The following is a 14,232-nucleotide window of genomic DNA, read 5'->3' as shown; positions in this document are numbered from 1 at the left end:
GTTGAAGTCTCTTTTGTTCCACTTCCTTCATTTATTCCCTTCTTCCCTTGCATTGTACAACGAGAAATTTAGTGGATAGCCTCCCATTTATATTATACTTTTACATGTGTATATACATACACACCTCTATGTAATATTTTAAAACAAGATAATCTTAATTTCTGTGTTTAAATTATAAAACAATCACTGTAGAGATTATTCTGTAACTTTATGTAACATTGTGACTTCAAATGCTATTTTGATATGTGCTGATTTCATTCATTGTTTTAATACCTGTGTAGTGTCTTGGTATAGAAATATGCCACTTCTTTTTCTAATCCATTTCCATATCATTAATAGTTTGGTTATTTCCTAGTTGGTTTATAAAGATTTTACTTACTTACTTTTACCTCATAGTATGCTGGTGCCAATATTATGTAAAAACCAACTTAATCTCACATTATGATTTTTATGAACGTTGACACTGCAGTTTGACTCTTTTCTTCCCCTCATACTTTTGTTGACTGCTTAATGTTGTTATAGTTCAGGGTTGTAGAACATCACATATAGTATCACTTTTAATCCCAGTAGGCAATCCTTGATGGAAATGCAGAGCCGGCATGGGACAAGAACAAGTGACCCAGACCAGCAGGCTTACCTCATCCAAAGAGGTGAGTTTCATGTGAGTCTGGGTTTCAGGAAATATCCTATTAAGAAGGCACTCACAGAAAAATCCCACTAATGTATTTCAAATCAAGCTACCAAAAATACAGCAGCTGAAGTCTTATTTCCCTAGTCCCCAGATCTCTGTCCATTACTAAGCCCAGAGGGGAGACTTCACCCCATCTTACTATAGTCTACAGATGTTAGGTGACCTGCATCATTCCTTCAACTCATCCTAAGCCTCTGCTTGCATATATTTATTCGTGCCGTGTCCTTCATGTAGATGTCCTTTCCATATGCATATTTCTGTCTTATAGTCTCCTTCCAGTGAACTCTTATCCCACCTTTAAAACCCATTTCAGCCAGGCACACACCTGTAATTCCAGCAACTTGAGAGGCTAAAACAGGAGGATCACAAATTCAAGGCCACCTGGGTAATTTAGCAAGACCCCTTCTCAAAATAAAAAAATGAGAAGAATTGGGGATGTAACTCATGGTAGAGCACCACTGGGTTCAATCCCCACTACTGCCAAAAATTTTTTTTTTCATATTTTCCTGTTTCCATGAATTGTCACCTTTCTAAACTTCTAAAATACTTCATTCTTCTATTTTATAAATATTTATATGTTGAAATATGTATTTAAGTCCTCTATTAAATGATGACTGTACATTTTCTTTTCTTTGTTGTTGTTTTTTTAACTTATTTCATAAGTATTGGAGATTGGACCCAGGAGTGCTCTACCACTAAGCTACATTCCATCTCTTTTTATTTTTAATTTTGAGACAGGCTCTTGCTAAGTTGCCCAGGCTGGTCTTGAACTTGGCAATCCTTCTGCCTCAGCTCCCACATCAGTAGGATCACAGGTGTACACCACCACACCTGGCTTCCGGACTATATATTTTCACCCACTACCTGGTGTTTTGCACATAATAATGTTAGCACTTTTTTGAGTTTACTAGCATATTATTAGTGTATTAGTACAGACAAAACATACTTGAAAAGGTAAGTAACCAGGATTATAAGGCTAGTTGGGAGCAAAATTGGAAGGGGAACCCAAGGGTATCTGACTTTGACTACTACATAGTGTACTGCATATAACACATGTAATTTAATTCTGTAATACATCCAAATTTTAATTTCCTGGGTAAAATTGATCATGATCCTTCTTAAAAGGATGGTGCTGTATTTAGTACATGGTTTTACACTTGTACTAATACACTAATAATTTGCTAGTAATAATGTTCTGTAATTTATAATGAATCACTGAAAGGAAAATATTATCCTTGATTCTAGATATTAAAAAATAAAATTCCAAAATCAAAAACTAACATAGCTACAAAAAAAATTAATGGCAGTGCTACCAAGTAGAGTCTAGGTTTAGGATCCCTTTTTTATTTTTAATTTTTATTTTTTTTAGTTGTTGATGGGCCTTTATTTTATTTACTTATATGTGGTGCTGAGGATCAAACCCAGTGCTTCACACACGCTGGGCAAGTGCTCTACTACTAAGCCACAACCCCAATCCTAGGATCCCTCTTAAATATCACAAAAAAAAAAAAATGTTTCCTTAACTTTTTTAAAAAAATATTTTACCAGTTTAAGTCCCCTTTACATACCAACTGACTATTGAGATGGAACTGCAATTTTATCAGCAGCAAGGATACAGTATTAGCATATATAGTGAATTGTTAAATCTCCCGGAAATTTCCCTGGGTATCTTTTTTTTATCTCCTATCTCTCCCCTTCCCACACCTACTAAAGTCCTATTATAGGGAACAACAACAACTACAACAAAAAGATTAATCATTAGAGGTAGTAACTCAGGTTAAAAATATGCATAGGATTATTCACAGGGCAAATGCAGAAAAGGTAGCATTTGGTCTGACATAAATATTACCCTGAGGCATTTTTTATTATTTTTTTAACTTGTTCTAATTAGTTATGCATGACAATAGAATGCATTTTGTCACATTGTACACAAATGGAGCACAACTTCTCCTTCCTCTGGCTGTACATGGGCAGAGTCACACTGGCAGTGTAGTCATACATGTATATAGGGTAATAATGTCCATCTCATTCAACTGTCCTTCCCATCCCCACACCCCCTCCTGTCCCCTCACTTTCCTCTGCACAATCCAAAGTTCCTTCATTCTTCCCTACCCACCCCCATTATAGATCAGCATCCACTTTTCAGAGAAAACATTTGGCCTTTGGTGTTTTGGGTTTGGCTTATTTTGCTTAGCATGATATTCTCCAGCTCCATCCATTTACCTGCAAATGCCATAATTTCATTCTTCTTTAAGACTGAGTAATATTCCATTGTGTATATACACCACATTTTCTTTCTTCATTCATCCGTTGAAGGGCACCTAGCTTGGTTCCATAGTTAGCTATTGTGAATTGAGCTGCTATAAACATTGATGTGGCTGCGTTACTGTAGTATGTTGATTTTAAGTCCTTTGGGTATAAGCCAAGGAGGGGATAGCTGGGTCAAATGGTTGTTCCATTCCAAGTGTTCTGAGGAATCTCCATACTGCTTTCATCATCTTCAGCAATTAAAGAAATGCAAATCAAAATTACTATAAGACTTCATCTCACCAATCAGAATGGTAATTATCAAGAATACAAGCAATAATAAGTGTTGGTGTGGATGTGGGGAAAAAGGTACACTCATGCATTGCTGATGGGATTGCAAATTGGTGCGACCACTATGGAAAGCAGTATGACGATTCCTCAGAAAACGCTGAGGCATTTTTTAGCATCAGTGGGTAAAGCTATGTTTCTCTCAGAAATCTGCATCTGCCTACTCATGTGATTTCTTTTCACTCACCTGATTTCTTTCCCTCCCTCCCTCCCTCCCTTTCTTTTATCTTTCCTTCCTTTCTTCCTTTTTCCTCCCAGTACTGGGGATTGAATCTATCACCACCATGCCTGGCTATATGTGTCTAATTCTACAAATATCCTACAAGGTTATCTTGGGTCCAAAGGTCAATCTGTTACACATGGAGGTGTAAATAAAATCTATTTACATAAAAAAGACTAGTCAGTTTCTGACTTAAAATCTAAAAATCTTTTCTATGTATACATTTATTCTTGATTGTCTAAACAGGCTGTTTTGTCATTAAAAAATATTCCAAACAGAGGACTATCTTAAGATTTTTTTAGTGTCTTAACAAAACTGATTTAAATAAGTCTCTCTTGATACATCTCATCACTGTCATCAGCAGCAGCCATTTCAGTTTCTTCTCTGTTCCAGGCATTTGGAACAGAGAACATTTGACAGGGAATAGAAAGGCACAAGGTGTGGTCAAGTCCTTAAGGGTTGCAGCGTGGCTGGAGACAAAATGTGCACAGAAAAAGGTGAATTCACAGTACAAGAGAACATGTAGGTATAAAAGGAATAGTGGTCAAGATAAAAGGCTCATCAAAAAGGCACAGAGATGCAGGGTCTCTTAGAGAAGAAAAAGTAGGTCCAAATCTTCAACATGTCGGCTTAGGATCAGACTTCCTTAACAGGACTCCCATAGCACAAGAAATAAAAGCACGAATCAACAACTGGGATAGATTCAAACTAAAAAACTTTCTCTCAGCAAAGGAAACTATCAGCAATGTGAAGAGAGAGCCTACAGAGTGGGAGAAAATCTTTGCCACTCATACTACAGATAGAGCGCTAATTTCCAGAATCTATAAAGAACTCAAAAAACTCTACACCAAGAATACAAATAATCCAATCAACAAATGGGCTAAGGAAATGAACAGACACTTTACAGAAGAAGATGTACAAGCAATCAACAGATATATGAAAAAATGTTCAACATCTCTAGTAATAAGAGAAATGCAAATCAAAACTACCCTAAGATTCCATCTCACCCTAGTTAGAATGGCTATTATCAAGAACACAAGCAACAATAGGTGTTGGCGAGGATGTGGGGAAAAAGGTACACTCATACATTGCTGGTGGGGTTGCAAATTAGTGCAGCCACTCTGGAAAGCAGTATGGAGATTTCTCAGAAAGCTTGGAATGGAACCACCATTTGACCCAGCTACCCCAGTCCTTGGCCTGTACCCAAAGGACTTAAAATCAGCATACTACAGAGATACAGCCACATCAATGTTCATTGCTGCTCAATTCACCATAGCCAGATTGTGGAACCAACCTAGATGTCCTTCAATTGATGAATGGATAAAGAAACTATGGCATATATATATATAATGGAATATTACTTGGCCATAAAGAATGATAAAATTATGGCATTTGCAGGCAAATGGATGAAATTGGAGAATATCATGCTAAGTGAGATAAGCCAATCTCAAAAAACCAAAGGACGAATGATCTCTCTGATAAGCGGAAGATGACATATAATGGGGGGTGGGAGGGGTTAGTGTTAGGGTTAGGGTTAGGTTTAGGGTTAGGGTTAGGGAGGGGGGCAAGAATGGAGGAAGGAAGGACTGTATAGAGGGAAAAGAGGGATGGGTGGGGTGGGGGGGAAGGGGGAAAAATGGCAGAATGAATCAAACAACATTGCCCTGTGTAAATTTATGATTACACGAATGGTATGCCTTTACTCAATGTACAGAGAATCAAAATGTATCCCATTTGTTTACAATTAAAAAAAAAAAAGGCACAGAGAGTTGAGAAAAGCCTTGGAAAAGCATGACTCTAAGCTTAACCTTGAAGCTAGGATTTGGATAAGTGTAGTGTGAGAGTAAAAGGGCAGAGGCAGAAATGAGTGTGATCAGTTGATAATAAAAACTGACCAAGCTTTTCGTGGATTGAAGAGGGAACCTTGGGCAGGCTGCTACAGCAGCTACAGTAGGGTCTTGAAACCTAATCCAGCACAGAAAAGCACAGATGGAGGCAACGATGTTTAAAATGCAGAACCAACAGTGCCGATGTCCCTGGTTGTCACTTAGATCAGGGTTTGGCAAACTACAGCCCACAGGCCAAATCTGGCCTGTCATCTGTTTTTATAAATCAATTTAATTGGGATGTAGTTATGCCCTTTTGTTTGCATCCTGTCTGTGACTGCTTTCATGCTACAATGGCAGAGATTTTTATTTATGACTCCCAAAGCCTATATCATATTTTCTCTCTTGTCTTTTACAGAAGTTTGCTGACCCTTAATCTCAGGCGATGAGACAGTTAGAAAACCCTGCTTCAAAAATCATGCTTTATGATGAATACAACTAGTAAAAAATGCTTCTTGGACTGGGGATGTAGTTCACTAGTAGAGCGCTTGCCCAGTTTGCACAAGACCCTGGATTAGATTCCGAGCGAGCATCACAAAAATTTAAAGAAAATTAAAAGTTTCTTAAGTTTTTTTTTCCTCTAAAAGTCTTACATAATTATTGAATTCAGTTAATGTATTTTGAAGCAAATATCAGAGGTAAATATTATTATCATCCTCCAAAAACAATTTTGGGGGCTGATCCACAGTCTAGGTTGGGACAGTAAAAAAACCAAAATACTTTGCACTGGTTCAGAAAGATCAGGCCAGAGAGATGCCCAGGAGGCAGAAGTAAACTTCAGCATTGATCACAGTTTGTATTTATCTAGGATCTACCCCGAGTAAGAGCTTGTTTCAAACATTCTCTGATTTAGATTTCAAGCTCAACCTAACTCCAAAATTGGGGGCGATGACAGAATTCATTCTTCAGTTGTTTCTTCTTACTGACTTTCCTTGGGCAATTCATATTCTTTCCAAGGCTCCTCTCAGAGGTTACTCATCCAGGAGGCCTTTCTGCATCGAGGCCTGAGTCAGGGGCTCTTTTCTTACTCCTACCCAACCCTGAAGTGCATAACACTCCCTCTTCCACACCACCACTGCCCCTTCACTTACCTGGCTTCCGGACCTTGTCAGTATCCTGACACAAGGCAGTCTCTTGCACATCCTGGAGGGCTTACAAGTGTCTGCTGAATAAATGGGAGTGTTCTGCTTCTCAAAATTTGCATAGTGTTGCAGGAGACCCTCCTATACTTGCTTGATTTCTTCCTCTGTATTCTCTCCCTCTTTTGCTACTATGCAGAACCTGTATTGTCCTGTACCTAGAACTGAAACTATGTCTTTTCATAGACTCACACTTGGAATACAGTTTAAATCCTGAAATAATAGGAGAGCAGCTGGTGCTATTTGTGGTGATTTCTCTGTGCACACAGTGATGACTTTCATTAAAGACCAAAAGTGTGGTGGTGTACACCTGTAATCTCAGCTACTTTGGAGGTTGAGGCTGGAGGATCCTGAGTTTGAGGCCAGCCTCAGCAACTTAGCAAGACCCTGTCTCAAAATAAAGATAAAAATAAGAAGGACTGGGGATGGTATTCCATTGGGTATTGATTATGAAGTTTAACAGATGATCAAATTAACAATGTTATTAAAATGAAGCAGAAGTTCTTTCCAAGATGGAACTAATGAAACATTTCGTTTCCTGCTTATTCCCAGGAGCCGAGGATAGGAACTGGCGACAACAGCAACCACCGAGTATTCCAGGTCATTCTTGCCCCAAGTGTGGAGAAGTTCTGCCTGACATAGATACATTACAGATTCATGTGATGGACTGCATCATTTAAGTGTTGATGTTTCACCTCCCCAAAACTGTTGGTAAATGTCAGCTTTTTCCTCCAAGACTTGTACTTTTGTCTTATTTGTTTTCACTCATATATTTTGCCTCATTATGCTTGTTTTAGGAGAAAAAAAAAGATGTATCAATTCTAAGAAAACACTTTGTGGATTTCAATGTGCTCACAAACTAAAATCCTTAACCACTACCCTTCTGATGATAAATTCAGTGACTTTTATATTCTGTTTCTGTGAGCAGCTGCACTGTTCATACAGTTAAATAGCAGGGGACATAATGTGACAGGGCTCAGGAATTAGATGGAAGAAACTTCACTGATAAATTTAAGAACCTTTTAAGGAGGCAGGAAAAATGAATTGGTCACAGATTTAATCAGGAAAATGTCTTTGAAGTAGTTTTAAAGCAAATTGTTGTTATTCTTCATCCACTGAAAATGGATCTTTTGGGGTTATATGTTTTTGTATATGTTGTTGTTTTATTGTAGCCATAGTAATTGTGCCAAAGTTGTGACGTACCCCTTTTCGTCAAGTATGGTGAACTTTCAGTTAATATCAGGACAAGTCAGAAAATGTTGGCGTATGTGACATTAAGTTCCTTGGATTTCTCTTTTTTCTCTCTCCATATTGTTGGAAAAGGGGGAGGAGGGGAGAGAGAGAGAGAGAGAGAAAGAGGGAGGGTGGGAGGGAGGGGGAGAGAGGGCAATTAGGGGTGGAACTCAGGGTCACTCTAGCACTGAGCTATATCATGCCACATTCCTCCCCCCACCCCACTTTTTTTTTTTTTTTTTTTGAGATGGTCTCGCTAAGTTTCTGGGTCTGGCCTAGAATTTGCCATTCTCTTGCCTCAGCCTCCTGAGTCACTGGAATTAAGTTCACTAGATTTCTTATAATCATTCACAATGTTAAGCTTCATAATCACAAAAAGTAGTTATTGCAAAATAAAATTTTGTTTATGAATCTTTTACTTTGTTCATATATGATTAATTTCATAGTATGTATTTTCTGTATTAAGCTCATTAGGTTAATATAAGCTTAATACTTAGTATGATATACTTTATTAATTTGATGAATATGAGCAAGATCCATTAGTTGAGACCAACACGTTTGAATTAGAAGTCATTGTTACTAAGAAATTGAATACATAGGAATTTGCCATATTTTAAACAAGACTGATTAGTACTGGACAAGCCATAAAAGTTAACAATATCTTTATGCATCCAGTTCCTAAAACATTTTAAGAGAAAACTAAAAGATCCCCTTTGTATTTACAATAAGATCTGTCCTAGACAAACTTGATTACACACATATACATACATGTGTGCATTTTTGTGTGTTTAAATATGAACCAAAATAGTTAACTCATGCCTAAAGAACATACTATGCAAATTACAGTTATCTTCACGCCTGAATAGTTATCTTCATGCCAAGAGGTTACATTGTACACATTATTAATCTAGATTAAAAGATTCTCATACATCCCAGGGAGAATGTTTGTTAAAGACATTTCTAAAATTATAATGAAATTTTTTATTTCCTTGTTTATAGTTTCTAATATAAATATTTTTATCATTTTAGACTAGAGGAAATAGATTTCAATAGTATCCTCAATAGAGAAGAAAACCAAATGGTTTCATATTTAAGTTATTGTGGATATCCTTTTATTTTGTTCAAGTATAGATATCCAAGAGATCTAAACTCTGTTGTTGTTTCACAACATGAATGAGCTTATAAAGCTTGTGACCAAATCATGTGCTTGGTAACTGGAAGGATTACAAATGAAGGCAAGTTCTTATGGTTGCTTTAAATTAAGGTTGTTGAAGAATTGTCTGTATCCTATGTTGGTCACAGCATTATTCACAGTACTAAGATATGGAAGCACCCCAGGTGTCCTTCATTATATGAATGAATAAAGAAAATGTGGTGTATACACACAATGAAAATACAGGAAGACCTGTCATTTGCAACAACATGGATGAACCTGGAGGACATCATGTTAATTGAAATAAGCCAGACATAGAAAGACAAATACTGTATGGTATTACTTGTATGTGGACTCTAAAGAGTTGAACTCATAGAAGTTGAGAGTAGAATGGTGATTACCAGTGGATGGAGAGGGAGTTAGGTAGGGAAAAAGGAGATGTTAATCAAAGGGGACAAAATTTCAATTTGGAGGAATAAGTTTTAGTGATCTATGGCACAAATAGTGATTGTAATAAATAATGTGTTGTATATCTCAAAAAATTAATTAAGGCTGTTTTAAGAGAATCAACTAGTTTAGTAAACAACTTGTAAGCTCTGTGTATATCTTATCTAATTTTTTTATTCTATCTCTTCAAACATTTTGTTCCATATTAACCGTTAATTACACCTCATAGAAATCTTGTGTGTGTATGGGATGAAAACACAAAGAGTGTGTCTACCCTTAACATATTTTTGAGTGTACAATATCGTTAACTGTATGCACATTGTCGTCAGAATATCTCTAGAACTTTTTATCTTGCATGACTAATACTCATGTAAATACCTGTAGATAGCAATTCCCATTTTCCCCTGGCCAGCCCTTGGCAACCACCATTCTACCTTCAATTTCTATGATTTTGACTACTTTAAATACTTTATATAATTACATCTTGCATTATTTGTCCTTCTGTGACTGGTTATTTCACTTAGCAATGTCCTCAAGTTTCATCCATGTTGTTATATATGGTAGAATTTCCTTCTTTTTTAAAAATTTTTTTTGTAGTTGTAGATGGGCAGCATGCCTTTATTTTATTCATTTATTTGTATGTGGTGCTGAGAATCGAACCTAGTGCCTCACACATGCTAGGCAAGCACTCTACCATTGAACCACGACCCCAGCCCCAGGATTTCCTTCTTAAGGTGGCATAATATTCCTTTATATATGTATACTACTTTTTCTTTATCCATTTATCTACTGATGTACATTCAGGTGTTTCCACCTCTTGGCTACCGTGAGTGATGCTACAATGAATATTGGAGTTTATTTGTCTCTTTGAGATTCTATTTTCAACTCACTAGGTCATATCATAGTTCTATTTTAATTTTCTGAGGAACCTTCCTACCATTTTACATTCTTTCAATAGTAAGAATAGGGTCTGGTTTCTCCACATCCTTGTCAACACTTACTATTTTCTGTTTTTCTGATAATGACCATAGTCATAGGTGAGGTGATATCTCATTATGATTTTGGCATGTTTTTCCCTGATAATCAGCCACTTTGAGCATCTTTACATATACCTGTTGGTCATTTGTATGTCTTTGAAGAAATGTCTACCCTAGTCCTTTGTCCAGTTTTAAATTATTTTCCCCTCTTCTTTTGTAGGTATTCCTTATTTATTTTGGATAATAACCCCTTATCATGTATATGGTTTGCAAATATTTTTTCCCATGCTGTAGGTTGCCCTTTTGACTCTGCTGATTATTTCTTTTGCTAGACAGAGTATTTTTTGGTTCACTGTAGTTCCACTTGCCTATTTTTACCTTTATGGTTTGTGCTTTTTGTGTCATATGTAAAAAGTCAGTGCTAAGACTAATTTCTTGTCTTTACCTTTTGCTGTCTTCCTTCATGTTTCTTTTCTTTTTTGCAGCGACATACTTTAATTCCTTTCTGATTTTGTGATGAACTCTCAGCTTTTGTTTATCTGTGAAAGTCTCTCTTTCATTTTTGAAGAATAGTTTTGCTGAATATATTATCTATATTTGGCAGTTTTTCTTTTCTAGCACTTAGAATATATTATCCTAATCCTTTCTGGCCTACAAGTTTTCTGTTTCAGAAATTGCTCGTAGCCTTATAGAGACTTCCTTGTTCGTGATGAGTCACTTTTCTCTTACTTTCAAAATTCTTTGTCTTTAATGTTGGATACACATTCTACTCTTCTCATTCTCCCTGAGGGAGAAACCACCAAGATGCCTCTGTGTGCTACACTGCAAGTTCTCTAGAGCAGCAGCAAACCACCCAACTCTCTCATACTCGTAGTGGGACCCCAGACATCTACAGTATGCTGGGTCCCATTGACACCCTAAGATAGGTAAAACAGAAACACTTCCCTTGGGAAGTCCCCCACAAAGATGGAACAGTGGACACAGGCTTCACTCCTCTCTTTCTCCCCAAGGGAGGGGCTGCCAAGATGTATTGGCCTCTGCCTGCTGTGATATAGATCCTCTGCGGAAGCAGCAAGCCACTCAACTCTCTCATTCTCAGAACTCCACTGCACCCCAACCCCTTACCTGTAGTATGCAAGTTCCTGTCCAGCACCCTGAAATAGGCAAGACAGAAGCCAGTCTCTTGGGCAGCTCTAACTAAAAACAGAATGCATGCTCCCCTTTTTCCCTCTGAGGGAGAAACTGAGAGCTAAGGGGTTTTACCTACTTGTTCTGCACTGAATTGGGGGAAAGTACTATGGCAACTGAGTTTGTGCTAATCCAGATCATCTTTGCTCTCAGAGGGTCTCAGCCTGGTGCCCTTTCCTATCAGTATTTGGCTTGGGGCAGGACAGAAACCAGTTCCTCAGGCAAACCTTTGGAAAGTCTGCATATTGGGTGTATGTTTCAGTCTTCTCTTTGCCACCCCAGGGAGAACTCAGGAGCTGGGAGTTTTCTCTTGATCATGTTATCCTAAGTCAGGGAGAGGTACTCGGGCAAGTGAGTGCCACAAATTTGCCTACATATTTGTTTTATACTCACCTGAGGTATAAGAACATCTCAACTATCTTACTGATTTCTCACAAAAGGAATTGATATATGTTTTGTTATTAAGTCAGTATCTCTCTAGGGAGAAGGAGAACTTGAGGCTTCCTATTCTGCCATCTTGATGATGCCATCTCCCTTATTTTGGCCCTTTTTCTTTTTTTTTTTTTTTTTTTTTTTGTACTGAGGATTGAACCCAGGGGTGCTTAAACATGGAGCCACATCCCCACATTCCCAGTCCTTTTAATATATTTTTTTTAGAGACAGGGTCTTGCTATGTTACTTAGGGACCTTGCTAAGTTGCTGAGGATGGCTTTGAACATGCTCTTGCCTTCACCTCCCAAGCTGCTAGGATTACAGGCGTGTGCCACAACACTTGGCTCTTGGCACCTTTTTAAGGCTTCCCTTGCTATATTCTTAAGCCTTGTCAAATGGGAGCACTAGAAATATGGGAACTAGGAAATCAGTTAATAAACTAATGAAAATCAGATAACTAAATCATTTTATAATATTAAATCATCAACTATTATATTCAAAAATAACTGTCATGTGAGGAAATTGGAAGTCATCACTTAAACTTTCATGTTCAAAATAGCACAAAAAGTCTAAACAAACTGAAAACCAACAACTTTTTTTTCTGGTACTGGGAATTTGAAACCAGGGGTGCTTTTCTACTGAGCTACATTCTCAGTCCTTTTTATTTTTTATTTTGAGACAAGGTCTCACTAAGTTGTTGAGGGTCTCACTAAGATTTTAAGGCTGGCTTCAAACTTGTGATACTCCAGCCTTAGCCTTCCGAGTTACTGGGATTATGCGCATGCACCATTGCTCCTGGTGAAATTTTAAAATATTTTAAACTAACTGAAAATATACTTCATAAAAATTCAAGGTATGCAGAGAAAGTAGTGCTGAGAGAGAAATTTGTAGCATTTATTGTTCATATAGAAAAGAAGAAATAGCTAAAATTAGTAAGTTTCCACTTAGGAGACTAGAAAAAGAATAGTAAAGTAAATGCAAAAGAAGCAGAAGAAAATAAATAAAAATTAGAGCAGAAAGCAATGAAATTGAAACCAGGAAATCAATAGAAGAAAACTGATAAAACCAAAGTCTGGTTATTTGAAATCATCAATAAAATTGGTAAACCTGTAGCAAGATTAACTAAGAAAAAGAAAGAAGACACAAATTACCAATTTTTAGCATGCCAGTAATGAGCAATGGTCACTTGAAATTTAAAAACACAGTACCACTTACTTTAGCACACACAAAAAAATTGAAAGACTTAGGTATATGTCTAGTAAAATATACACAAGACCTATAAGGAAAACCATAAAACTCTGATGGAAAAAAATTCTAATAAATGAAAAGTGATTATGTTCATGATTAGGAAGACTCAATATTTTTAAAATGTCAGTCCTTCCAATTTGATGTATAGATTCAATGTAATCCCAATCAAAAGTCCCAACAAGTTATTTTATGGATATCAACAGGTAATGCTAAAGTTTATATAGAAAGGGAAAAGACCTAAATAGCCAATGCAGTACTGAAGAGGAATAAATTCAAAACACTGATGTTAATGACCTCAAGACTTCCTAGAAAGCTACAGTGACCAAGACCGTGTGACACTGGCAAAAGAATAGAAAAGGGACATTGTTCAATGGTGGGGCACTTGTTTTGTATGTGTATGACCCAAAATTTGATCTCTCACACTGCAAAATAAAAGAACAACAACAAAAAATCCCAAAACAACAAAAACAAACAAACAAAACAGACAAATTGATCAATGGAACAGAATAGAAAACCCAGATATAGATTCACACAAATATAATCAACTAAATCTTGAAAAAGAAACAAATGAAATTCAATGAAGAAGTTTGTTTCAATAAATGGTTCTGGCACAACCGGTCATACACATGCAAAAAAGGAAGAGGAGGAGAGGAGGGGAACAATCTAGACATAGACCTTACAGTTTTCATAAAACTTAAAGCCGGGGTTGGGGTTGTGTCTCAGTGGTAGAGAACTTGCCTAGCACGTGTCAGGCACTGGCTTCAATCCTCAGCACCACATAAAAATAAATAAATAAAATAAAGGTATAAAAAATACAGTAACATTAAAAAAAAATAAAACCAAAGACTGAAAGAAAGTCTTCAATGAACACATTTCTGATAAAGGGCTGCATCTAAAATATAGAGAACTCTTAAAACTTAGACAACAGTCAAATTTAAAAACAAGCAAAAGATCTGAACAGATACCTCACCAAACAAGATACAGAGCTGGAAAACAGGCATATGAAAAGATGTTCAACCTCAC

The 14,232-nt window shown here is 36.9% G+C and overlaps 1 protein-coding gene across 4 annotated transcripts in view; it reads left to right on the top strand.

The window, feature by feature from the left end:
* Optn (optineurin) overlaps positions 1-7,409 on the top strand; it is a 40,077-nt gene extending 32,668 nt beyond the window's left edge. For 3 of the 4 annotated variants that reach the window (XM_047521486.1, XM_047521487.1, XM_047521484.1), the window contains exons 13-14: positions 568-650; positions 7,084-7,409. In XM_047521486.1, the coding sequence (XP_047377442.1) occupies positions 568-650; positions 7,084-7,211 (211 nt within the window). In that variant the 3' untranslated portion in view covers positions 7,212-7,409. The remainder of the gene's footprint in view (positions 1-567; positions 651-7,083) is intronic. The other variant, XM_047521485.1, reaches the window with a different exon arrangement.
* Positions 7,410-14,232: the final 6,823 nt, after the last annotated feature.

The sequence above is a fragment of the Sciurus carolinensis genome, chromosome 12 (genome assembly GCF_902686445.1).
Source record: "Sciurus carolinensis chromosome 12, mSciCar1.2, whole genome shotgun sequence".
In the NCBI taxonomy this organism is placed as follows: domain Eukaryota; kingdom Metazoa; phylum Chordata; class Mammalia; order Rodentia; family Sciuridae; genus Sciurus; species Sciurus carolinensis.
This window is presented reverse-complemented; position numbering and strand designations above follow the sequence as displayed.